General features: G+C 67.0%; 1 protein-coding gene across 1 annotated transcript in view; it reads right to left on the bottom strand.

Moving 5' to 3' along the window:
• Positions 1 to 25303, bottom strand: part of NOTCH1 (notch receptor 1) — a 45317-nt gene that overhangs the window by 5542 nt on the left and 14472 nt on the right. Inside the window, exons 3-31 of the mRNA XM_043916357.1 lie at positions 20731 to 20993; positions 19914 to 20252; positions 17749 to 17871; positions 17005 to 17238; positions 16547 to 16702; positions 16201 to 16386; positions 15894 to 16007; positions 15091 to 15204; positions 14584 to 14817; positions 14383 to 14493; positions 13740 to 13932; positions 12160 to 12305; positions 11828 to 11941; positions 10012 to 10131; positions 9293 to 9445; positions 8373 to 8601; positions 7550 to 7751; positions 6854 to 7007; positions 6543 to 6727; positions 5979 to 6111; positions 5486 to 5743; positions 5299 to 5411; positions 3816 to 4387; positions 3202 to 3597; positions 2514 to 2662; positions 1539 to 1755; positions 1261 to 1348; positions 1016 to 1181; positions 156 to 451 (exon numbers count right to left, since the gene is read on the bottom strand). Of these exons, the coding sequence (XP_043772292.1) occupies positions 156 to 451; positions 1016 to 1181; positions 1261 to 1348; positions 1539 to 1755; positions 2514 to 2662; positions 3202 to 3597; positions 3816 to 4387; positions 5299 to 5411; positions 5486 to 5743; positions 5979 to 6111; positions 6543 to 6727; positions 6854 to 7007; positions 7550 to 7751; positions 8373 to 8601; positions 9293 to 9445; positions 10012 to 10131; positions 11828 to 11941; positions 12160 to 12305; positions 13740 to 13932; positions 14383 to 14493; positions 14584 to 14817; positions 15091 to 15204; positions 15894 to 16007; positions 16201 to 16386; positions 16547 to 16702; positions 17005 to 17238; positions 17749 to 17871; positions 19914 to 20252; positions 20731 to 20993 (5758 nt within the window). The remainder of the gene's footprint in view (positions 1 to 155; positions 452 to 1015; positions 1182 to 1260; positions 1349 to 1538; positions 1756 to 2513; positions 2663 to 3201; positions 3598 to 3815; positions 4388 to 5298; positions 5412 to 5485; positions 5744 to 5978; positions 6112 to 6542; positions 6728 to 6853; positions 7008 to 7549; positions 7752 to 8372; positions 8602 to 9292; positions 9446 to 10011; positions 10132 to 11827; positions 11942 to 12159; positions 12306 to 13739; positions 13933 to 14382; positions 14494 to 14583; positions 14818 to 15090; positions 15205 to 15893; positions 16008 to 16200; positions 16387 to 16546; positions 16703 to 17004; positions 17239 to 17748; positions 17872 to 19913; positions 20253 to 20730; positions 20994 to 25303) is intronic.

Here is a 25303-nt window from a genome sequence, read left to right as displayed (position 1 = left end):
GCCTCACGCCCCCTCCAGGTGCAAAGGTTCGGGGTGGAGGGGGAATCCCAACTGCCCCTGCTCTGGCCAGGCTTGGAATCAGGGCTCTGGGGCCAGACCAGGAAGGAGGGAAGGCAGGCGAGGGTGCGCAGAAGGGCACATGAGTGGCTGCCCACCTGGAAGACGCCCTGCGCGTCGGCAGACACGGCCGCGTGCAGCGGGGTGCGGCCCATGTTGTCCTGTATGTTGGCGTCCGCACTGGCCTCCAGCAGGCGCTTGGCCGCGTCGGAGCGCGAGTAGCGGGCAGCCAGGTGCAGGGCAGTCTCGCCGGTGCGGTCCGTCTGGTTGTGCAGGCTGGCGCCCTGGTAGATGAAGTCCGAGATGACCGCAGGCGCATCCTCCTCCTCCTCGCTGTTGCCTGTCTCTAGGCCCCCTCCGCTGCAGGAGGCGATCATGAGGGGCGTGAAGCCGTCTGCAGGCGGGGGCAGGACAGGGATGGGGCCAGGTCAGGAAGGCTGGCCCCTGGCAGCTGCTCCGGGGGATAACAGGCCTCAGCGGGGGCGCGACCCTGTGGACACGCGGCCCACGGAGGCCCAGTGCACACGGCCACACTGCCCAGCGCCAACGCAATCTGTCCAAGCTCCCTGAGGGTAGAACCAAGTCCAGCTGCCAGGTAGCAGGTGGGCTCCGCTTCCTGACCTGCCCGAGACCTTCACCCATGGTCCCATCGAGGAGACAGAGGAGGTAAACTAACAGGCACTCTGGGTGTCTCAAAAGATGCATTTTGAAAGAAGTCAACTCTGAGGGCAGAGGGCGCTTTGAGGCTGGCTCTCCGTGAGGGGAGGCAGCCAGGAGGCCGAGCAACTCCTGGGGGTCCTCACCCCCTCTGAGGCCCGGGCGTTTTCAGGTACCATCCCTGAGGCTTGGGACAAGGAGGCGGGCGGATCACGAGGTCAGGGAGGCTGCCCTGCACCACCAGCTGCCTGGGGGTGGAGCCCCGGGTGGGGGGCAGCCGCGTCTGGCCAGGCGCACCTACCCGGCCCGCGGACGTTCACGTCCAGGCAGTCAGCATCGGCCTCGCCCTGGGGAGGCGTGGGGGCCATGGCAGACACGCGCAGGTCGGCGGCATCCAGATGCTGCTGAGTCCACTGTCTGTGGTCTGTCTGGTCGTCCAGGTCAGGGAGGACCACGGGCTCCTCGAACTACGAAAGAGGGTGGAGCAGAGGGTCACACCCTGCGGGGCGGGGCGTGGCGGGGCGGGGGCCTGGAGCCCCGACTCACCCGGAACTTCTTGGCCTCCAGGCCCTCGTCGCCCCACTCGTTCTGGTTGTCGTCCATGAGGGCGCCGTCCGAGGAGTTCTTCAGGGGCCTGGGGGTGACGGAGGTGGGGGTAGGTGGGACTAAGCGGGGCGTGGGGGGGGTCCAGGGAGATTCCCCGCCCCTTCCAGGTCCCGCGCATGCCCAGGGCCCAGGGCGGGGACCGCGGAGGAGGGGAGGGGGCAGCCCCGCCTCCCGCAAGCCCGCCACCCCCACCCAGACGGCCAGCCGCGTCCACTGACTTGAGGCCCACGGAGTCCTCGCCGAGGGGCTCGCGCCGCTTCTTCTTGCTGGCCTCCGACACCTTGAAGCCCTCGGGGAACCAGAGCTGGCCATGCTGCCGCCGGCGCTTCCGCGATAGCAGCACCCCGCAGCCCACGAAGAACAGCAGCACGAAGGCCACCACGGCCACGTACATGAAGTGCAGCGGCGGGGGCGGGGGCGGCTCCACCGTCTCACCTGCGGGCACAGCGGCCGCGGGCGGGCGCCCGGACATCAGGCCGCGCAGCCAGGCAGGCCGGCGGCCGGGGGCAGCGTGCTGGCTCCGCGGCCCGGCGCCTCCTCGCCCGCTCGCCTCCATCCCACCCCCCAAAATAAGGTCATTTTCTACGCGATTAATCAGAATTGCAAACTATCGCTAAATTCTCTCCTGCACCAGCCGGCTATCTGGAGACAGCTTTCACTTTTTTCTCCTTTAAGGGAGAAGGATTAGGCAACTTCAAATCGCTGCACTCGCATCGAGCTGTTAAGACAAAGGATTTAGGGGGATTTTCCAGATACAAACTTCAACACTTCACATGACATCGATCAATTCTTTGCTTTCTCTCTTTTTTTTTTCTAAAAAAAAAAAAAAAGCCGTAATGATTTTGAAATAATACCCAACAAAGAAAAATCGGGAGGAATGGGTGGGGCGAGAAAAGTCCCCCCCCACCTTGCTGGCGGATGTGCGGACTCCCCTGGGTCAGCGTCGCTGACAGCTGTTGCTTCCGGAGGGAGAGCATGCCCGGTGGGAAACCCCAGAAAAGCGCTCCCCAAACTCTGGATGGCGTGACACACGCCCCCGTGGGTGGCAGCTGGCTTGAAGAACAAGAGCATCCCCGGGGTGGGGGCCGGGAGCTGGTAGACCGCCTCCCACGCACACCCCCTCCCAGGACAATCCAGAGCTCTGGCAGGAGCGCAGCTTGGCCGCAGCTTGGGGAGCAGGGCCAGCCACTCACTCTGCACGGCCTCGATCTTGTAGGGGATGTTGAGGCTGCCCAGCGAGGCCAGCGCACCCAGGAAGGCGGCCACGTCCGTGGCGCTCTGGAAGCACTGGGATGATGACTGGACGCACTGCCGGTTGTCAATCTCCAGGTAGACGATGGACCTGGGGTGGGGGCGAGCCTAGGTCAGGGGGCTTGGGCCCCAGCCCCTCCCAGCGCCCACCCGGCCAGCCCGCCCCCAGGGACCGGCTCTGGCTCCTATGGTGTCACCCTGATGGATGGGCGGGGAGAGAGGGTGCTCCCAGAACCCCGAGGCCAGCCTGGGGAGGCAGAGAGCTGGGTCCGGACAGGAACAAGCCTGGAGGTGCACAGTGGCCCTGAGGGCCTGCCATGTCCAGCACCAGCAGGGCACGTGTGGTGCTCACACGGACACTCCTCAGAGTGCTCCCCCGCAGGCCGTGGGGCTCCTGCAGAGCCACGGGTAGCCTTGGTCCCCATCTCGGGAGGACGGAGGTGTCCAGAGCCCAGTCCCTCCCCTCCCTGAGAGCTGAGCCCGAGCAGGAATGCTGTCTCTGCCGCTCGCCCGTCACGGGAGCTGAAATCACAGGTCTCTTTCCCCATCTCGGGAGGACAGCACTGCCCTCTCTGGGAGGCGCAAACCTGAGGGTCAGGGCGTGGAGGCCGCCGGCAGAGGCTCGCTCACCCGCGGATGTCCATGGGGTCCAGCTCCCTGCGCCGGCGTCCGCCGCCGCCGCCCGGGAGCAGCGGGGCCCCGCCGTCCACGGAGCGCCTGATGGGGTGCTTGTGCAGCTCCTCCTCGCGGCCGTAGTAGGGGAAGATCATCTGCTGGCCGCTGGCGTCGCGCTTGAAGACCACGTTGGTGTGCAGCAGGCGGCTGAGCTCCCGCAGGAAGTGCAGGGAGCGGTTGCGCAGCTGCTCGGGCGGCATGAGCACCACCAGCACCAGCGTGCCGGCCGCCAGCCGCTCGGGCACGTGCTCCGCGCAGTCCAGCCCGTCCCACTCGCACTCCGCGCTGTTGCAGCCCTGGTCACAGTGCCCGTCCCTGAAGTGGTCCTTGCAGTACTGGTCGTACAGGGGGCTGCGGGCACACGGCACCAGCTCGGGGCTCCCTCCGTGCCCGGGTCCCCTGGGGCCACGCCCGCCCAGCACCCGGCTGTGTGCTGTCCTGCCTGCGAAGCCCGGGGTCCTTCTCCCACCTGCTCCGCTCCTGCTGGTGAGCGGACGGCCCCCCTCGCCCGCCCCCCACCAGCCCCGCGGGACGTCACGGACGCCGAGCGGCGTCCCCGAAGGCCTTACTTGCACTGGCCTTCCGCGCGCTGGCAGTCGAAGCCGTCGAAGAGGCAGCCGGCCGAGTTGCACTGGCTGTCGCAGCGGCCGTTGCTGAAGTACTTCCAGCACTGCAGGGACTGCGTGCAGTTCTGCCAGGGGTCGTCAAAGTTGAGGGAGCAGTCGCCGCCGTCCCAGCCGCACGCGTGGTTGTTGCACTGCAGGCTGCAGACCTTGTTGCCGGCCTCCTCGCGGCAGCCGGGGAGCTCGCACGTCTCCTCGATCTGCGGCGGGGGGATGTCGAGGCCCACGCCGCCCCCGAAGCTGTAGTCCAGGATGTGGCACAGGAGCCCGTTGAACTTGGCGGGGCAGCGGCAGCGGTAGAAGGGGCTCTCGGCGGTGGGCTCGCAGACACCCTGGTTGTAGCAGGGGTTGCCGCCCACGCAGGGGCTGCTGGCCGGAAACTGGCACTCGGGGCCGGTGAAGGGGCCCAGGCACAGGCAGGTGGGGCTGCGCGGGCCCGCGATGCACGTGCCGCCGTTCAGGCACCGCAGGCTCCCGCAGCTGCGGGCGTCGTTCTCACACGTGGCGCCCTCGAAGCCCTGCCAGGAGGGGCCGCGCGGGCGTGAGGGGGGTGACCCGCCCAGCCGCGCCCCCACGCCCCCCACCCACCCACCCACAAGGGCTGGCAGCCTTTCCTTTTAAACAAAGTCAACACGAAACGCTCGGGGGTTGGGGGGTTCCCAGGAGTTGGGAGGGAAGGAGGGAGGGGTGGGCGCAGCAGGAGCCTGGGGCACTTTTAGGGCAAACGGACGATCCCTGGGATCCTGCAACAGGGGTCTCATGGCAATGCATGTGTGTCAGACCCGAGGAACACACGACATGGAGTGGGCTGGACTTAACGTGTCAGTGTATAGATCACGTAGCAACACACTAATGTTGGTCGTTGATGGTAACAGTGTTCCCCACACGCAAAAGAAAGTGAAAATGAAGTCGCTCAGTCAGGTCTGACTCTTTGCGACCCCCATGGACTGTAGCCCACCAGGCTCCCCTGTCCATGGGATTTTCCAGGCAAGAGTACTGGAGTGGGTAGCCATTCCCTTCTCCAGGGGATCTTCCCGACCCAGGGACCGAACCCTGGTCTCGCGCACCGTAGGCAGACTCTTTACTGTCTGGCCACTAGGGAAGCCTAGAGGTGAGCCAGATATTGATACAGGAAACTGGGTGTGCAGGGGGAGGGGGCACGCAGGAACCCTCCTGCACTAATTCTCTACTAAACCGCTCTAAACAGAAAGACACAAGAAACACTGTCTCAAGGGAAACGAGGAGGGTGGGGTCCAGACACGCAAGCCACCTTGTGCCCTCCAGCTCACGCGCAGGCTGGGGGTGGAGGGGCGAGACGGGGGGGGGTTCTGGCCACCCCAGGGCACTAGGCGTGCTGAGCGGGGGTGTCCTCCTGCCCCCTTCAGACCAGGAGCCCTCCCCACCACCACCTGCTGCCCATGGCACCTACCGCTGGGCATTTGCAGATGAACCCGCGGGCCGTGTTGGAGGCCACCGCACAGCTGCCCCCGTTCTTGCAGGGCCTGTCCTTGCAGCCGTTGATGACCGACTCGCAGCGGCGTCCTGGGGACGAGAGTGGCGTGAGGCGCTGACCCTCCGCCCCCGCACCGCCCACCCCCCACCAGGGCGGCACCCACCGGTGTGGCCGGCGCGGCACTCGCAGTGGAAGGCATTGACGCGCTGCACGCAGTTCTGGGTGCCGCGGGCGTCGCAGGGGTTGGACAGGCACTCGTTGACGTCGCCCTCGCAGCGCTCACCCACGAAGCCGGGCGGGCAGGTGCAGCTGTAGCCGCCCACCTGGTCCACGCAGGTGCCGTTGTTAAAGCACTTGGGACCCCGGGACACGGGGTCGATGGGGGGGTTGCAGTCGTCCACGTTGATCTCGCAGTGCACGCCTGCAGGCCGGGCACCATCAGACCCCACGTGGCCGCTCTCGAGCCCCACGCCTCCCGCAGGTGTGCCCCGCCCCCGCCCCAGCCGGGGGTCAGACACCCAGGAGGTGGACGCTGGTGACCAGCACCCCCGGGCCCCCTCCCCAGGTTTGCCCCGCCCCCGCCCTGGCCAGGCCCAGGAGGTGGACGCTGGCGACCAGCCCCGCCGGGCCCCCTCCCCAGGTGTGGCCGAGCCTACCCTGCGTGCCGCGGGGGCACGAACACTTGTAGGTGTTGGTGAGGTCGATGCAGGTGCCACCGTTCCGGCAGGGCTGGGACAAGCACTCGTTCACCTCCTCGGAGCAGTTCACCCCATGGTAGCCGGCCACACACTGCAGGGGGACAGCGAGGTGTGGGCCGAGGCTCAGCGGGCAGCCAGAGTGTGGCCCTCTACCCCGTGAGGGCCGACAGGGCCCCGTGAGCCGCCCTCTTGCCTCGCAAAGCCCTCCTACCGGAAGGACCCAGATGGAGACCCTGATAAGGGCCCTGGTAAGCTACGGTTCGCTGCCCAAGGTGGGAGTTGGTGTAGAGGTGGGTGAATCTGGGGGAGGGGAGACCCTGCCCTACTTCTCAGGGTCTTCCTCTTCCAGCTGCCCCCAGAAGACAGCTCCTCCAGGCAGTCTTTCCTGATTACCCAGCCCTCCCCTGATGGGACTGAACGCATCGTGTGTCTATGGGTCTAGTCTTCTCCCAGCCCAGGGCCTGGCCCTCGGTGGCACTCAGGCCAGACACACACCCCGCCGCCCCAGGGACGGGCGCCCACCTCGCAGGAGTAGCCGCCGGGGTAGTCAGTGCAGGTGGCCCCGTTCTGGCAGGGGCTGGGCGAGCACTCGTCCACCTGCTCCTCGCAGTAGCTGCCCGTGTAGCCAGCCTGGCAGTGGCAGTGGTGTGTGTTGCCCGCGTTCATGCAGAGGCCCCCGTTCCGGCACAAGTGGGTCACGTTGATGCCTGCGGGGCACGCGGTGGGCGGAGCGTGAGGCCCCGTCTCCCTTCCCCAGGGGCTGCCTCGGGCAGCACACCCCCTGACCTCCGAGGTCGGACACCCGGTGGGCACAGAGAAGCCTGGGCAGTTACCTTGCTGCCGCGCGGCCACCTCACAGGAGACGCTGGGCACGTCGCAGTAGAGGCCAGTCCAGCCGCTGTGGCACTCGCAGCGGTACATCGCGTTGGTCTGCCAGCACCGGCCGTCGTTCTTGCAGGGGGAGGAGTCGCACCAGCGCACGAGGGTCTGGGGACGAGGGGCGGCCTTGCTCACGCCCCGCCCGCCGGCTCCCACGGGCCCAGCCCACCCGGCGGGGGACACACACGGGCGCCAGAGACCCTCATGTCCAAGGTGGCCCGTGACCCCCACCCTCCCAATCCACAGAAACGGACACCGAGGCCCATGGGGCGCCCCCTGCTCGGGAGCAACCGGGAGCTGTGGGGGCCCCTCTCTTGCTCTGGGCCCCTGGTGGTGAATCCAGACAACAGGCTGCCTTTCCTTGAAGGAAGATTTTCCTTAAGAAGGAAACAGCTCTGTTCTAACTGGTGTTTTGTGTGTGAACATCTTTAAAGAAGATAAACCTTTTGATACTTTGACATATGCTTCATGAAAACATTGGCGTTCAGCCGCCTTCCCCTGCATCAGCTGGTCCTTCTTCCCGCCCCGTAAGCCTCTGCTGCCTGAGCTGGAAACGGCCCTGCTCACCGCCCCTGCCTGCTTCGCCGCCCCCTCCTGGGCTCCCCAGGGTGGCAGAGCCAGCAGGCGCCCAGGCGAGGGCCCGCCCTCACCTGGCAGCTGAGGCCCGTGTAGCCCTGCGGGCAGGTGCACTTGTAGGTGCCGTAGCCGTCGTGGCAGGTGCCGCCGTGCAGACAGGGCCGAGAGTCACACTCGTTGACGTCGTGCTGGCAGTAGCTGCCCGTGAAGCCGGGTGGACACAGGCAGGTGAAGGCGTTGATGCCGTCCACGCAGGTACCGCCGTTGAAGCAGGAGCTGGAGGTGGGCAGGCAGCAAGGGGGTGGTGAGTTGGGGGCAGGACCCTGCCCAAGCAGGTACGTCCACGCCGGCACCCTCACTGCCAATCAGGGTGGCCACAGGGGTCTGGGCACCAGGATGGGCCGGCAACTGCCTGGCTGACCTTGGGGAGGCCAGTAGGAGTCCCAGGGGACCCCAGACCCTCACACCACACCACACTCCTTCCTCTGCCTTCTTTAGAACTCGTGCTGAGAGGGGTTTCATATCGCACACAGGTCTGTCGCGATCCAGACAAAAATGAGCAGAAACCAGACCGCATGGGAGATACGTGCTAGAAACCAGGGACAAGTGTGACATTCCATGCTGAGCTTCCTGGCAGCCATGGCAAATAAAGACACAAGCCAGTGACGAGGTCCCCGGCTGATAGAAGGAGGAACAGCAGTTCCTCAGGATAAACCACAGGGTTCCTGCTTCTAAGCCATGAGGGTGGACGGACAACGGCCCTTTCAGGAGGAACGGTGTCTCACACTGGCCTCGAGTGCCCACCCCAGGTGGACCCCTGCCGGGGACACAGGTCTGCTGGCGCCATGTGTGGCCCTGGAGCTGGCCTGCCGCCCCGCACTGGCGGCCCCCTCGCACCTCTCCGTGCAGTCGGGCGTGTTGTTCTCGCAGTGGATGCCGCTGAAGCCCGTGGGGCAGGTGCAGGTGTAGCTGTCCACGCAGTCGGTGCAGTTGGCGCCGTTGCGGCAGGGGTTGCTGGCACACTCGTTGATGTCCTCCTCGCAGAAGGCGCCCTGGAAGCCGGGCAGGCAGTCGCAGAAGGCCGTGTTGATGCCGTCTGTGCAGGAGCCCCCGTTGTGGCACGGGTCTGCAAGGGGACCGGAGGGCAGGCCTGAGAGCTGGGCACCACCCCTCTGCCAGGGCGACCACAGCTGGGGGCTCCTGGCACTGCCCCCGGGGTGTTCCGCAGGGAGCCCCCAATCCAGCAGGCCGCATCAGGAGCTTGGGGTCTACAGTGCCCCACGAGCTCCCGGTCCCCAGGCCATAAGCGCGGGCAGGCTTAACAGTGAGACCCGCACGGGCTGTGGCCACAGCCTTCCCTGCCTGCTGGCAATGCCAGATGGGGTGCTCGGCCTCTCTTGGACCCCAGGCTGTGTGAGCTCCATTCCTCAGGGGTCAGGACAAGAACTAGGTTAAGAGCTACGCTGGACGGGGCAGCTGCGGCCCCAGGGAGCGAAGCCCGGGAGTCTGGCTGGGAGATGCTAGGATGGACGAGTTGGGGGCCCATCAGCCTGGCACCAGAGGCCCTGGAACCGCCTGCGACCACCTTGCTGGTTGACAACAGCCACCCAGCCCCGCTCCAGCACTTCCTCCAGCCCCCAACCAGGTGCCCTTCTGAAAGGTCCAGCTGGATCGAGAGGGCTGCCAGCGCCAAGCCTGCACCCAGGTACTGCCCTGCCCACCCTCCCACGTGACCCTGGCACGCTGCCTGCCCCGCGCCCGCCTGGGGACACGGGTCTGGACGTCTCAGAGGCGGGCAGGGCCGGCCAGCCACTCACTGGGCCGGCAGTCGTCGATGTCTGTCTCGCAGTTGCGCCCCGTGTAGCCCGCCTGGCAGTGGCAGCGGTAGCCGCCGTTGGTGTTCTGGCAGGAGGCGCCCGCGCGGCACGGGCTCTTCACGCACTCGTTGATGTCAATCTCACAGGTCTGCCCTGGTGGCGGGGAGGGGGGAGCCGCTGGCTTAGCCAGTGCCCACGGGGCCCCTCCTGCCCGCCCCCCCAGAGCAGGCCCTCCGCCACCACAGGATGACCCTCTGGGGGCGTCCGGGGAAGAAGGGGCTCTCCAAAGGGCTGCCCCCCCCGACCTTGGGGCCAAGCGGGAGACAGACCTTCAAGCCTGGGAGGGCCTTGCAGCCCACTGGCTCATCCCCCAAAGACGAGGCCTCACTAGCAAGAGATGCCTGAAGTCCCCAAGCCTCCCCCCCCGTCCCCCACCCCCTGGAGTCACCCTGCCAGCCCGTGGCCCCCAAGCCTCTCCGAGCCTCCCCATGTCCCCCCACCCCCTGGGTTCACCCTGCCAGCCCGTGGCCCCCGAGCCTCTCCGAGCCTCCCCATGTCCCCCCACCCCTGGGCTCACCCTGCCAGCCCGTGGCCCCCGAGCCTCTCCAAGCCTCCCCCCGCCCCCATGCCCCTGCCCCCTGGACTCACCCTGCCAGCCCGTGGCCCCCGAGCCTCTCCGAGCCTACCCCCACCCCCGTCCTCCTGCCCCCTGGACTCACCCTGCCAGCCTGCGGGGCAGGCACAGGAGAAGCTCTCGTAATCCTCTGACTCCCGACACTCGCCGCCGTTTCTGCAGGGCCCGGGGGCACACGGGGCCAGCACCACCTCACACGTGGCCCCTGGGAGGGAGAGGCAGGACGGTGAACGCCGCGGGAGCCCTGGCCGGAGGTCAACGCCCCGGGCACGTCCTGACAGAGGCCACGGCGGCCACCGTCAATGGGTGGATCTAACATTAAAGCACATTGGTTGCCCTGCATGGGGGGCGGGGGGGGGGTACATACTGCACGGCACTGAGACCTTGGCTTTGTGAACGCCTGGCTGAGTCAGCATCCGAACGTGAACCAGGGGAACCCTTGGGCCCCCACAGGCTGGGGGAACGGCCTGGGTCTCACCCCCCAATAGTGCCAGGAGCAAGGGCTGGGCTGGGCCTGACACCCCACCACCCACACAACGGCACAGGGGCCCTGGACCCGCTCCCAGCCTCATGCCCTGCTGGTGGCAAAGGGCCCTGCACTGAGCCAGCACCTGGGAGCTGATTCCAGGGGTTCAGTGCCTCGGGTGGCGAGTGCCATCTTGGGAGGCCCCTGAACAAAGGCTGTGACTGCAGGGCACGTGCCAGCCTCAGCCCTCAGCATGGCTGCTTATCAGGGGAGCACCAGACATGGCGTCAGGACCCCGGGTGGGAGCGGGAGTCTGCCTGGACCCCGGCACACCGGGTGACTTCTCCTCCCTGAGAGCCCAACGCGGGGTTTCCTGTTTACGGCCCACGGGGCCGTGTTCCGAGCCCGCGAGGAAGCGTTATCTTCCCAGCCGCCCATTATCTCCCCAGCCCGCGGGGGTGACCGTCCAGGGCCTTTCATTCTATCGGTTTCCACAGTGACCCCAGCCGGCAGGAAATTCGCCAGGGTTTCCGACAATTGTGCAGCGGGAAGCAGGAAGCAGGCGGACGGGAAGCGGGTCAGCACAGGCCGGCTCCTCCCCGCCAGCCGCCAGCCCCGGTGGCAGCGCGTTCGAAAGGGACTCGGGTGCGCCCTGGGCGGCCACCGGGGCTGGGGGCGTTTCCTAACCGGTGGAGGAGAGAAAGTCCAGGTCCCCAGCTTCGGTCAAAGAAAACACTGCTCAGGCCACAGGCCGCCGATGTCGTGAGAACCACAGTCAGGGGCCCCGCCCCTGCCGATGGGGGCCTCTCAGGACCGTCCCTAATGGCAGCACCCCCTGCCCCATCCCCGGGGGGCCTGGTGGCCTGAGCGGTCGTGACTTCCATTTTTTAACACTTGGCAAATCTCTCCTTAGGAGGGGACCCACATCCCGCCTCCCGCGGCCGGGCCAATGGCGGCAGCTGAGACTCCAGGGACCAGTCTCCCGCCACTCTCAGCGGGAACACAGGGTTCCTTGTTTACCCACACAAAGAGGGCCCGCCATCAAAGGACTCCCTCAGGCCTGGCCAGCGATGGGGAGGGCAGTCTGAACGGCAGGCGGGGAGGCTGACAGCCCAGGCCCAGCTCCGCCGCCAAGGGGGCCACCTCCTGGGCAGGTCCCCCAAGTAGGGACTTAGTTGTGCTCAAACTTTCTCCCAGGCACCTGGTTACTTTGTGAGCAAAGACACCTGCAGGGCGAGGCCCTAACACTGCCAGGCCTAAGGCTCGGAGTACAGAGCAGGGCCTCTGGGATGCCTGCAGAGGGATGCAGACAAGGCCAGCCCAGGAAGGCCGCCTCGCTCCTCAGCCACCTGCGCCACCTGCTGAGGCCCCGCCCCTGCCCTCAGGCCCCGCCCCTGCCCTCCAGGCCCCGCCCACACCCAGGCCCCGCCCATACCTGTGTAGGGCAAGAGGCAGTTGCATTTGTACCCTGCCACGTCATCGATACACGTGCCCTGGTTGAGACACGGGTTGGATGCGCACTCGTTGATGTTGGTCTGGCAGTTGGGGCCTGGAGAGAGAGGAAACGCGGTCAGTGTGGCCGTCACCCCGGGTGCTGCGGCCAAGTTCTGACTGGTGTGGAGGAAAAGCCCTGCTCTGAGCCTGGGGCCTTGGAGCCCACACCAGCGGGTCCAGGAGCCACCAGCAGTCTCAACCGCTGACCTGTGCTTGGGCTCCGCGCTGCGCCCAGGGCCTGCTCTGGGACCAGGAGCCCCCCGTCCCACTCACCACTGAAGCCCTCCCGGCAGGCGCACACGTAGCCACTGGTCATGTCCTTGCAGGTGCCCCCGTTGACGCACGGGTTCGACTCACACTCGTCGTTGTTGACGTCACAGTTGGCCCCGCTCCACCCGGGGTCACAGTCACACTTGTACCTGCAGAGGCGACCACACGGCAGCTCAGGTGTGGCCAGAGAGGGCGGGGCCTAGGCTGGGAGCACCCCAGACTCTGCCACTGTCCTACGACCTGATTAGATGGAGACACTGGTCCACTCTGACCCTTGGAGTCCTTTAAACGACTTTAAATAGCCCGCCTTGACTAAGACAGTGGTAAGGGTTTGGGACAGTGCCCAGTTCAGAGCAGTGGTCAGGAGACCATCCACTGTTCACTCGCTGCATGACCCTCAACAGGCTGCTTACACTCTCTCTGCAAAATGAGGGCATGTGGTCCCTGCCATGTCCATCACCCCATCCATGTCCATCACTCCATTTAGACAGAGCCAATGCCAGGTACGTAGTGGGTGTCAGAAACTAAAAGTCAGCCTCTCTACATTCTAATATTCTGGCACCCCATATATGGGCGGGGTTCCCACACCAGTGGGGTGTCCTGCAACCCAGTCCTGGCACTGTCTGGAGTCAGCGCAGACTGGGTTAGACTGGCCCCAGGTCAGACACTAACCCCAAGCCCCAAGTTGTCACCTCTACTTCTGACCAAACAGCCAGGAACCAGACCTCTTCCTTTGAAATTTGCAGAAACGGCTCAAGAAACTCAGAAAAATTGTTTGACTTACTAGATAAATGGTTTACTATAAGCAGGGAAACTTTGAACAGCCTGATGGAAGAGACGTACGGGGCCAGGGATGGGAAAGGTTCAGAGCTGGTCCCCGCCCCATCCCAGCACCTGTTCTCCAACCCGGAAGCTCTCTGAACTCTCGCACTTGGCCTTTTTATGGAGGTTTCCTCACACAGGCGTGACTGAATAAATCACTGGCCGTTGGTGATTAACTTGCCCTGCAGCCCCTCTCCCGGCCTCGGCCGTCAGGGTGGGACTGAAGGCCCCGGCCCCCAGCCTCAGCCTCGGATGACCTTAGCAGCCTCCTTACGGAAGCTCAGTGGTGGTTCAGTCGCTAAGTCGTGTCCGACTCTCGCAGCCCCATGGACTGTGGTCCGCCAGGCTCCTCTGTCCGTGGGATTTCCCAGGCAAGAATCCTGGAGTGGATTGCCATTTCCTTCTCCAGGGGATCTTCCTGACCCAGGAATCAAACCTGGGTCTCCTGCATTGCAGGCAGATTCTTTACCGACTGAGCTGTGGCCCAAAGGGGCTCGGACACGACCCGAGACTGCCCTTCCACTCTCACAGATCTCAGAGATTTCACCTCTGGTCTGCTGCCTCGGCGCAGACGCGTTCCCCAGGCGCACTCGGAGCCGAGGGCAGCACTGGGCTCAGACCAGGAGCCGAGCGAGCACCCGCGCACGGCACCCTTCAGGGCCCCCACGGCAGACCCGTCCTGGGGGCGCACCCACCCGCTCTGCCCAGGACCCGCTGGCTCCCCCCTCGCCCCGCCCCAACCCGGGGCTCCGAGGACGCACCCGTTGAGGCTGTCGCGGCAGGCCCCGTGGATGCAGGGATTGCTGCTGCACTCGTTGACCTCGGACAGGCAGGTGGGGTCGTGGTAGCCCTCGGGGCAGCGGCAGGTGAAGCCGTTGATGCCGTCCTCGCAGGTGCCCCCGTTGTGGCAGGGGCTGTCTGCGCACTCATCAATGTTGATGTTACACATGCTCCCTGCGGGCGGCCCGGCAGCTCAGACACCAGGAGTGGGAGAGGGGTCGGGGTCCCAGCCCTCGAGCCTCAGTCTCCCTCTCCGTGAGCCCCGCCCCGCTCCATCCCAGGCCCTCCCGAGGTGCAGACTCTCACCAACATGAGCTCTGCTCCCAGGACCCAGCCCAGGGCCCAAGCTGAACACGCTCAGGGCAGAGGGCAGCACGTGCAGTGGGAGCCTGGCTCCAGCCTGGCACGCCAGGCTCAAGGACACCCATCGCAGCATCAGCCAGACACCCCCCTCCCCAGCCCTTCCAGAGCTTCTGCCGCCAGCGGCCAAGGCTGCTGGCCCGATAGCTGGGCCCTCACAGTCCCGAGAAGCTGACCTGCGAGCGCAGCTTCAGCCCCTGAATCAAGGCCCTGACGAGGGCAGGAGGGCAGAGCCCTGCAGGCCCCGCATCCTGGGCAGCTCACCTGTGTACCCCGGCTCACACGCACACTCGTAGCCGTCAATCTTGTCCAGACACGTGCCGGAGTCGCAGGGGTTGCTCGCGCAGTCGTCCAGGTTGATCTCGCAGTTGGGTCCTGGGGGTGGGAGACCAGAGGCGTTCACGCGCTCCTGCTCCCTCATCTGCAGCTCCACCGCCCCCCCACCACATCAGGGGCGCCAGGCACCTGTGGTCCCCTTGAGGCAGAAGCAGAGGTAGGAGTTGTCGCGGTCCTGGCAGGTGCCCCCGTGGCGGCAGGGCTGGCTGTAGCACTCGTTGATGTTGGTCTCGCAGTGGTGGCCCGTGTAGCCCGGCTGGCACAGGCAGGTGAAGGTGGCCACGCCGTCCTTGCAGGACCCGTAGTGGCAAGGGTCGGGGTCACACTCGTCGATGTCCACCTCGCAGTGGGGCCCCGTGTAGCCTGCAGGAATGAGGGGCCACTCCCTGGGTTTCCAGCTGTCCAGGACGCCACCAACCAGACCCAGGGTCCTCTTGTTCCCACCGGGGAAGCCTGTGGATGTCTGGAGCAGCCCCCACCCAACTGCCTGGGGTCCGAGACTCACCCTGCTCTTGGCCCCCTGGCTCCACACTGAGGGGTCACCTTCCCAGCCTCAGTCTCCGACCACCCCCGCTTCCCTGGACCCCACCCGCCCGCTTCTGCCCCTCCGCTCTGCCTGGGCTCGTGGCCCCGCACCTTCCGTGCACACGCAGGTGTAGGTGTTGGGCCCGTCCAGGCACTTAGCGCCGTTCTTGCAGGGCGTGCTCGCACACTCGTCCACATCATACTGGCATAAGTGCCCGGTGAAGCCTGCGGCCGGGGAGGGGACGGCGGTCAGACGCCAGAGGCACAACAGCACCACAGCCAAGCCCGGGCTGGCCAAGGTCGGGGGGCGGGGGCCACCTGGGAGGGCCCCCCAAGAGTGCTTCGGCCAGGGCTGGGCAAACGCCCGTATCCTTTCCTCGCCCTCTTTCAGCGCCCACCCCTGAGGTCCTAGCCCTCGTGCCCTGCCCCCTCAGAGGGGGCTCAGCCCAAGATGGACGGTTGCCATGGCTACAGCCGGGCTAGGCTGAGAATGCGGTTCCCGGCTCGGCATCTGGGACAGTTGATTTGCATCTCAGGAGGTCCAGGGCTCTGACCCCCAACACCTCCCCTGGCCTGGTGTCCCCCAGCCCTTCCCTGCAATAGACTCGGGGCCCCCACAGGCTCCAGAGGCCCTCCCGGCCATCACATCCACTGCCGCTGGCAGAGGCAGGAGGGCACGGCAGGCTGGCCCTCCTCCTGCCGGGATACAACAGCAGGAAGGAGGGTCTCCAGGCCCCGGGCTCCTCAGCGAGGTGGGGGCCAGGACCCTGCCCAGCCCAGCTTTGTCCACTGGGGGCTGAAAACCAACCCACCCCGCCTCCCCACACTCGGGAGGTGAGGCTCTCACGCCTCCTTCGCCCCCCCCCCGGGGGGGCCTGACCCGGCCTCGACGCAGGAGCGGGGCCCAGTCTCACCCGTGGGGCACTCGCACACGAACTCATTGATCTTGTCCAGGCAGCGGCCGTTCTGCAGGCAGGGGCTGCTGGCGCACTCATCCGTGTTCACCTCGCAGTGCACGCCCTCGTAGCCTGGCGGGAGCGGGGTGGTCGGCAATGCCCTGTCCCCTCCACACGTGCTCCCAGCTGCCCAGCGCTGGCCTGCTCTCCGCCGCGCCCCAGAGACCTAGCTCAAATCTCCCCAGATAACTGTTGGGGGGCTGCGGCCTGGGCGGGCGACGCGGCTTCCCCACCCCCAGGGTTGGGCGGGCGGCTGGCTGCCTACCGGGCATGCAGATACACTGGAACTCCCCGATCTGGTCCAGGCAGGTGGCATCGTTCTGACACGGGTTCGACACACACTCGTTGACGTCGATCTCGCAGCGCGGGCCGGTGTAGCCCTGCAGACACTGGCACTCGAACGAGCCCAGCGTGTTGATGCACTTGCCCGCGTGCTCACAGGGGTTGGCGCCTGGCGGTGGGGGGTGGGGGTAGACGTGGCACGGGTAAGGGGCTGCTCTGGGAACGCTGGCTTCTGGAACAGTCGGGGGTGTGCCCGCCTCCCCCATCAGACCCGCCTCCCCGCGTCGGACTATTTCCAGCAGGTCCCCCAGCACCCTGGCTGCCCGTACCCAGCGAGCACTCGTCCACATCCTGGCTGCAGGCCGGCCCCGTGTACCCCGAGGGGCAGGTGCAGATGGCCTTGCCGTTGACGGGGTTGGTGTCGCAGTTGGAGCCCTCGTTGCAGGGGTTGCTGATGCAGGCGTCATTCAGGTGGCACAGCAGACCTGGGCACGGCCGTGGGGTCAGCGGAGGCACTGTCCCCACTCCCCCCCGGCTGGGAACGCGGACTGCCCACAGCTGGTGTCCGCCCCCGCCTGGCTCCCCAGGCCCGCCCCCCCACCATGACACAGCCAGGGACCCTGAGGAGGGCCCTACGATGCCGGAGCTACTCCAGGAGGCTCACGACTGCCCGCTTCACTCCAGGAGGCCCCTTCTGGGGCTCCCCCTTACAAAGCTGTGGTGCGAGGCCCCCCCCCCAGGCCTGGCCCCCAAGGGCCCTCCGCCTGGCGGCGGGCTGGGCGCTCACCCGTGCGGCCGTGGGGACACTCGCAGTAGAAGGAGGCCACACGGTCGTGGCAGGTGGCGCCCTGGAAGCAGGAGGCGCTGGCGCAGTCGTCGATGTTCTCGCTGCAGTCCTCACCCGTCCAGCCGTTGACGCACACGCAGTTGTAGTCACCGTGGGTGTTGTGGCAGGTCCCGCCATTCTGGCAGGCGTTGGGCATGAGCTGGCACTCGTCCACGTCCTCCGTGCAGTACTGACCTGCGGCGGGCCGGGACGGTCGGGCCGGGCGGTGCCTCCAGCCCCCTCCGCCAAGCCTAGGCCCTCACCTCCACCAGAAGTCTTCCTGACTTCCTCCACCCCCGCCAGCCAGAGTCAGCCTCTCCCCTGTGCCCCTGGCGCCAGGGGGCTCTTGCCTGGCTACTTTGCGGGCACAGGTGTGCCGGGGTCCATGCTCACCTGTGGGCAGAGCCCGCATCCTACTGGCCAGCACCCCTGTGTCCTGGCCAGCAAGCTGGGCTCACACTGGGGACCTGATTGTGGCAGGCCAGCCCGGGGCCAGGCTCCAAATGGCCCACACAGACCTACTGGTGCCACCCGCGTCTGTGCTGCTCCAGGGGGTTGGGGGGGGGCCTCAGACCCTGGCGGGGGGCAGGTCAGCCACAGGTCAAGCATCCTTCCCGTCTCAGATCTCAGCTCCCTCCTGCCTGCCCCCCACGGGGGCAGACTCCAGCGGCAGAGGTGCCCACCCGGGCTGCCCGGTGTATGCACCTGTCCACTCCGGGGGGCAGCGGCAGTTGTAGGTGTTCACGCCGTCCACACAGGCGCCTCCGTTCTTGCAATTGTTCCCCGGGCAGTCGTCAATGTTTTCCTCGCAGTTCTGGCCAGTGAAGCCTGCAGCAGGGGCCAGCAGCCCAGTCAGGCCTCCTTGCAGGGCTGGGCCCTCACCCGTCCGGTCACGCTTGCACTGGGCGCCGGCACCTTCCTGGCTCAACCCAGGTCACCCTGCTCTGGGCGGAGAGCTGCTCTCCACGGCCTGCCCTGTGATGCCCACCGCCTTGGAGCCCTCGGGGTCCCTGCCCCACACCCTGCTCTCCTTACTCCTGCGACTGGGTTCCACACTCCAGAGCCCACGGTCAGCACATTCCTAAGCAATCATTTTGTAAAAGGCCAGCTGAACAGATGGAGACCCACGATCATAGGCTCCCCGGGGTTCTGTCGGAGAAGACGTATGTGCCGTGGCCTCTGTGCCTGGGCAACGCCTGCGGGCCCAGCCCTGTGCTCGGCATTCTCTGCACACCCCCACGTGTGGCCGTGGGTGCCCCATCTGACAAGGGCAGCGCTGGGCCAGTTCCCACGCAGGGAACTGGAGCAGGGAGACAGCAGGACCCTGGCAGGCAGTCGGGGGTGTGGGGGTGTGTGTGGGTGCGGCACCCCCCCACTTCCCAGCAGCAGAGGTGCGGGCAGGGTGGGGGCCCCCCAGCCCCTCCCAGCCGGGCCAACCTCCGCGGTACCACCTCCACATCCAGTTAGCTATTAATCCGTTCGACTCCCGCTGGTTCAATAATCAACCCAGAAAGGTGCGTCTGGCAATAGCCAAATCTGCAGCCGGTTACTAATTAATGCCCCTCCCAGGGTGTCTTTGGACCCCCTCCTGCCCCTCCCTTGGAGGCCCCCCCCACTGGAGCCTGGTGCCCACACTCCAGTCCCTCCTGTGTGCGGCGGGCCTAAAGCGCCGCCTCTCCCCGGCCTCAGCCCACCTGCTCCACGTCTGCGGCCCCCTCTGCCAGGCCCCCGCGCTGCCCACCACCCCCCCAGCCCACACCACAGCCCCTCCTGGCCCACGGGGCCAGATGCAAGGTCGCAGGCTAGGGGCCCCACAGCGGCTCCCCCCCGGAAGGCATCTGAACCCAGACTCCGAAACAGCCACGCAGCCCAGCCGGGCAGCGGGTAGTGCCGGGGCGGGCAGGTGGCGAGGGGAGCACCAGGGACCGGAAATGCACAGGCCTGGCGTCTGCACGCAGAGGCGACAGGCCCGGGGCTCGCGGGCGGGAAGAGCACTTCCTCTTTGCGAGGGCCGGGCTGGGCCAAGGGCCGTGTGGGGGCCGGGGCGACCTTTGGGTCAGTCCTGGGTCAGCCGGACCCTGGGCCCTCCCCTCCCCAGCACCCAAACCCCACCAACCCTACCTCCTCAGTGCCCCACCCCAGAACACCCTCCCCTTCCCAGTTCCTGCCTAACTCCGCCCTGTGCAAGTGACAGACTGGAGGTTTTCGAACCTCTTCGTCATTATTAGTATTTTTAGATCAGCAGCAGCAAAACCGACTCAGATGAAGACTACAGTGGAAAGTCTGGGACACGCAACAGGAACGGTGGAGCTGCTGGGGGGATGGGGAGGGCGGGGCCCACCTGTCACTCCTGCCCCAGCAGTGGGCGATGGAAGAGGCCAGGAGAAAGGGCCACCACTGGGGGAAGGGGCATGCGTGAGGCCCGGCCCCGCCCCGGCCCCACCTCCAGGAACCAGGGGAAGCCCCGCAGGCGGCACCAGCAGGGGTGCTCCCTGCAGCGGGGGAGAGTTCTGCAGCGTGCACGTGGTCCCGGGGACCTCGGGATAAGGGGCCTCCCGAGAGGCCTGAAGGAGGCCAGCGTCCACGGCCCGGGACACTCAGAGCAGGGGGCGAGGAGAGCAGAGTGACCTCGGAGTGGACGGAATGCTCAGGCCCTCCCTGGGGGCGGCAGGGTCCCCGGCACAGGGGAGGAGCACTCGGGGGTCACAGCAGACCCGTCCCGGGCCGGCACTTGGTGGGTGGGTGCCCCCATCCCAGAGCCAGCCCTGCACCACCCCCAGGGCTGCACTCCAACCACCCGGGCTCAGGGCACGCCCCCAGACCTAGCCTGCCCGGCTCCCCGCCCCCTGCACACTTCCGGCGGGCAGTACCTGGCAGGCAGGCGCACTCGTGGGTGGTGTCCCCCGTGGGGCGGCAGGTGCCCCCGTTCTGGCAGGGGGAGGGGCTGCAGGGCACGTAGGGCAGCTCGCAGTGGGGGCCGGTGTGGGTGGGGCGGCAGACACAGCGGTAGGAGCCGACCTCGTTGAGGCAGGTGCCGCCGTGGTGGCAGAGCCCGGGGCTCTGGCTGCACTCGTTGACGTCCTGCCTGCACGTGGGGCCGTGGAAGCCGGCTGGGCAGTGGCAGATATACGACGCCTCGAAGGGCAGGCACTGGCCTCCGTTGGCACACGGGTTTGAGGCGCAGGGGTCAGCCTGCTGGCATGTCTTCCCTGGTGGGGGAGGCGGGGGTGGTGGTCAGCCGGCTTCCCTGGTTCCTGCGAGCCGGGGGCAGTGTCCACACCCAGACAAGGGGTGAGCCGGGCATGGGCCCAGTGGCATCAGCTCCTCACCGCCAGGGGACCCCGACCGCTTAGGGGCTGAGTGACCATCGCGGCAGGCACAGAAGGCCGGGGCCCCTCGGGAGCTGACCCAGACTGCGTCCCTCCTGAGCCAGCAGTGACACCACGGCTCCTGCGGGGGCCGGGGGAGCCTCCCCTTTTCTCACAGAGGCTGCGGAGGGGGGTGCCCTCGAGCCGGAAACTGACACCTCCAGAGCTGGAAAGCGGCATGGGGATCCCTGGGTGGGGACTCTGGGCAGTTTCTGGATCGCTGACCCCCACAGCCGAGCCCAGTCCAGGAGCCTCCACGCCATGCGGAAAGGGGCCCGGCACCAGTCACCCCATCCCCGCCCCTCGCCGGGGTCCTCACCTGACCAGCCTGGGGGGCAGAGGCACTTGTACTCGGCCAGCGTGAGCAGGTCACAGGTGCCGCCGTTGAGGCAGGGGCTGGCGAGGCAGGCGTGGTCTCGGGGCGTCAGGCAGAGTGGCCCCGAGAAGCCCAGGCGGCAGCTGCAGGTGTAGTCCACCAGGCCGTCTCGTTCCACCGTGTGGCATGTCCCGCCGTTCTTGCAGGGGGCGCTGAGGCAGGGGTTGGGGGCCTGGCATTGCTGGCCCGCGAAGGCCCCGCTGCAGCTGTGGCAGACACCAGGGTGGTGAGCGCCCGCTCCCCAGACAGCCCGCCACCAGCCCTGCCATCGATGGCGGGGTCCCCTCCTGGGCAGTGGCCCTCTCAAAGGGCTCAGGGAGGTTCTGGGACCAGAGTGAGAGTCGTTGCCCAATATCACCAGGGTGCCAAGTGCCTCTGAGCTCTCCGCTTTAAAGTGGTTACTTTTACATCAAGGGGATTTCATGTCCATAAAAACAGTGATTATGTTAATTGGAGCAGAAAGTTTGGCGGGCCCTAGCATCAGCTTCAGAAGCCATGGAGGCGTCTGTCTGCACCCACGAGCCACCGAGAAGGGGCCACATGGGCCAGACCCAGCCGTTCTCCGTGGAAGGGAATGGTGTTCTGTGAAACCTTTCGTTTCGGGTACCTGCCTACTCTTTCTCGCCAGCTTTTCTGTAACGAGTGTGCGTTATTTGGGTAATAAAAGAGTTCACAGATTCTTCTTCTTTCAGTATGAATACGACAGCAAACAGGGAAAGGAGTGCAGACGCCACGTGGCCAGGCTCCCCGTGTTGCCTCCGATGTGGATTTCTTTGTCGGGAGTCTGATGCAACAAGACTGCGCTGCTCAGCGCTCCACCCTCACCCACACACGGTGCCCGGACATGGAGTCTCCCTTTTGGGGGTGAAGGCTTCACAAAAGAAGCCCAGCCCACTGCACAGCTGGAGAAAGCAGGGGCCAGAAGGACCGCCGCTCCGGCAGGCCCTGCCCCGGGCTGAGACGGCGGCAGGTGAGTCAGGAGTGGGGGGCGCCCTGCCTCCCCCGCCCCCAGGCCCGGTCCTGGGCGCTGCCCGCCGCCGGGAAGGGATCAGCACCTGCTGCCCCTGCCCTGGGGCCGCCCGTGGCCACCTGTTGCCTCAGCTTCTCGAGGCGGGGAGGTACCCTGCCCCCAGGATCACCTCATGGCCTTGCACTCGAGGGAAAGCCCAGGAGAGGCTCTGGGACCAGCCAGGCCTCCCTCTTCCCAGCAGCAGAGCCTCTGGGGTGGAACGCGGCAGGCAGCAGCCTGGGAAGGCGGCCCTGAAGCTGGGCCCGCAGCCACTCCCCCCCTCCCCTGGCCCCGGTGGGCGGGGCCTCCTCCCCCTGCTGGACAGCCAGAAGCCTTGGGGACCTTGGGGGAAGACAGGGCCCTCCTGGGCTCCGACCACCCCACCTTCCCAAGACCTCCCAGGAGGGGCTGCTGCGTGGGGTTCAGGCCTTCACTCTGGGACCCCTTGCCCTGACAAATGCCAGCCCGCCGGGGCCCCCTCCCTCCCCGCCTGCCCAAAGCTGCACGGGGAGAGGGGGGCGGGGGCAGCCTCCACTCTGGGGTTGGCGGGGGGCGTCCGTGAGAAGCCGGGGCTTTCATCTGAGGCTGTGGCTTGGGCAGGGCGGGCGGGGAGGACGCAAAATGGCCACTCCGGACCACCATCTGTCGCCTGAAGCCAAAAGTCCCAAACCAACTGGCTTAAAGAAAACCAGCTGCCTTTCTGGGAGGGGTGCAGGGGAGGTAACTCAGGCCTGGGCCGCGGCTCCTGCCCAGCCCACTCAGGGAAGGGGAGGAGGACGGGTGTGGCTGGCTCCTCTCTGGGGGCACAGACCCCAGGACACCCCCACTGTGCGCCTGGCACTCTGGCATCTTGGGCTCTGGCAGGGCCATACCCTGGAGCGCGGGGAACGTGGTGTGGCCCCCACTGAGCGTGGATCCAGTTACAGGCCGCCTGTCCTGGCCCGAGTGGCACTGGGAACCCAGAGCCCTGGAGGGGAGGGGAGACCCGGGAGGTAGCACCTCCCCCACCTCTCAATGCCTTCCATTGTCAGGCAGGAGCTGGCCACCGCTCCCTGTTGGAGAAAAGGCTCTTTTTCTTTCCCAGCTACTGAAGAGCAGGCAGAAAGTGGGAGCTGGACAGAGGACGCTTGGTCATCAAAGCGGGGTGGGGGGTGGGAGCCCGCCCGCCCTGTCCACGCCCAGCTCCAAGGCGTGGGAAGCCCACCCAGGTGGGTGAGACCAGGCAGGCCTGCCCCATGGCCTGGGGGAGATGCACGCAAGGCTGCCCAGCGCGTCCTCCGTGTGGGCTCCGCCTCCATCACTGGTCCGGTTCAGCAGCGTTCCCAAGTGGACCAGAAAGGGCACACCGGGGTGCACAAGGCTACACCCTCCAGCCATGGGGCAGTGTGTCCCTGAACCCCCACCCCCCAAGCCCGTCCTGAATGGGGAGCCTAACGCAGAGGACTGTGGGGGAATCCACCTGGACCGAAAGCATCCCGGCCAGGGAGGCTGCATGAATTACGCTGGGCCAGCGAGAGGGAAAGCGCGCCCAGTAAATCAGGCAGCAGGGACAAAGGGCGGCGGGGGAGCAGGTGCGCCTATGGCCAGGGACGCGGGCGGCAGCTGCTCCTGGCCGGCGCAGCGGCGGCTGCCAGCCCCAGCGGGCGGGAGGCGGGGCAGGAGCCAGGGAGGCTCCTCCGTGGGGGGAAGCAGCGGCTGAGGGGGCCCATTGTCCTCCCTGCTCCCGCCCAGGCCTGGCGGACGCTGCTGTGAAGGCACGCTGCCCATGCGGGCCGGCTCCAGGGCCGGGCCTGGCCGCAGTCCACCATGAGCACCCCAGCCGGGGGAGGGGCAGCCTCCGGTGGGGGGAGGGTGCCGCTGAGGCAGGTGCTCTGGGGGTGGGGGGTGGTGCTCGGTACAGCCAGGGCCTGGCTCAGCTCTGCGGAGGACGCCCCGGGCCAGGCCGGCAGGGTCTCGGCTTGGGGGGTCAGGGAGGCAGGGTGGAGGAGCCTTACAGCCCGTCACAGAGGCCTGTCCCTGCTCTGGGCGGCCTCCGGCCATGCCCCCCTTGCCTAGACATGTCCCCACCTGCACCCCACCCTGGCTGCAGTGCTGGGGTTTCCTGGGGAGGTGCCCATGGCACCCGCACTTCCCTGAGAAGGTGGAGGGCCTGTGGGGCTGGTAGCCATTCGGTCCTGGACACCTGTCCTGGCAGGTCGGCCTAAGTGCCTGGCGGGGACAGGGGCCCGTGCTTGGAGGGGAAAGTCGCAACCGACACCTGCCTCGGGATTCCAGGCCAGGGGCCGTTGGGGGCCCTGAGGCTGGACGAGAACCACCCCGTGCACCATGCCACTCAGCTCCCGGCACCCGGGGGCCCGTGGCGGCTTCCCCTTCCTTGCTCCCCTCTGGAAGGCAGTCCCCCGGTGTCTCCTCCTCCACTCGCCTTCCCTCCGGCCCACACATAGCCTGGCGGGGTGACCTGTCCTCGCCCACCACGGCCAGCACCAGCTGAGGGTCAGGTGGGGCTGGGGGCTCCAGAATCAGAGCAGCAGAGAGGTGGCACCCGGGGTGGGGGGCAGCAGCGCCAAACAGCTGCTGGGCCTGCAGCCCGCCCACCCGCCAGGCTCGGAGCTCGTCGGGGCCTCCCTCGGTGTTTCCTCCGTGCGGCTCCTCCCCCCACCCCCCAGCGCCGCTCCATAGAAATGCAGCCCCAGAAGCGTCCGGAGGCAGATGCTGCCTCGACCTTTCACCCCCTTCACCCGGGACTAATGCTAAATGGTGCTGTTTTCCTTTCTGAGTTAAGTGGGCCATCTGCCACCCCCAGGGGAGAGATGACAGCTCCCTCCTCCCCGCAGCTCCAAGGCGGGACTCAGCGAGGAGGAAGGACTCACTCGGTTCTGCCCTCAAGGCGTCTGCGGCTGAGCGGGGCAGAGCTGGGTGAGCGCAGGGCCCTGGCTGGGTGGGGGTGTGGACGGGGGTCGTCGGGGGGTGTGCCGCCCCCCTCCTTCTGCAGGCCGGACAGAAGCGCCCCAGGGGAGAGGCGTGCTGGGGGCACCACTGACGGATGGGCGAGACGGTCTGTCAGAAGAACTGGGGGCTCTGCAGCGCAGACAGGCACTGCCTGCCGGGCCTGCGTTTCACGCGCGTCGGGAGATCAGGGCACAGGAGGCCCGGTGCAGACACGGCCTGGTCCTCTGGGGCGCAGTGGGCTCTCACTCTAGCCGGCACTGCTGGGTTTGATCCGCACGCAGTTCACCGATGCGTCCCCAGGGACACGGTGGCGCCACCAGGGCCCATGCACCTTCTTAAGGAAAACCGTGGGGGGCGCAGGGCTCCCCGGCCCGAGGGCCCCACCTGACCCTGCTGCCTGGGGCCTGGGATAGCAGCGCAAGAGCCGGTAACCTGTGGCTGGAGGCCACGTCTGCAGGCCTGGGGCCTGTGCCCCAAAAGTGGGCAGGGACCATGCCATCCAATGCAGACAGGGACGGCTCTGCAGCCCGTACCGCCAGGGGGGCTGAGTCAGGGCCT

This window comes from Cervus elaphus, chromosome 11 (assembly GCF_910594005.1).
Source record: "Cervus elaphus chromosome 11, mCerEla1.1, whole genome shotgun sequence".
NCBI classification, from domain to species: Eukaryota; Metazoa; Chordata; class Mammalia; order Artiodactyla; family Cervidae; genus Cervus; species Cervus elaphus.
This window is presented reverse-complemented; position numbering and strand designations above follow the sequence as displayed.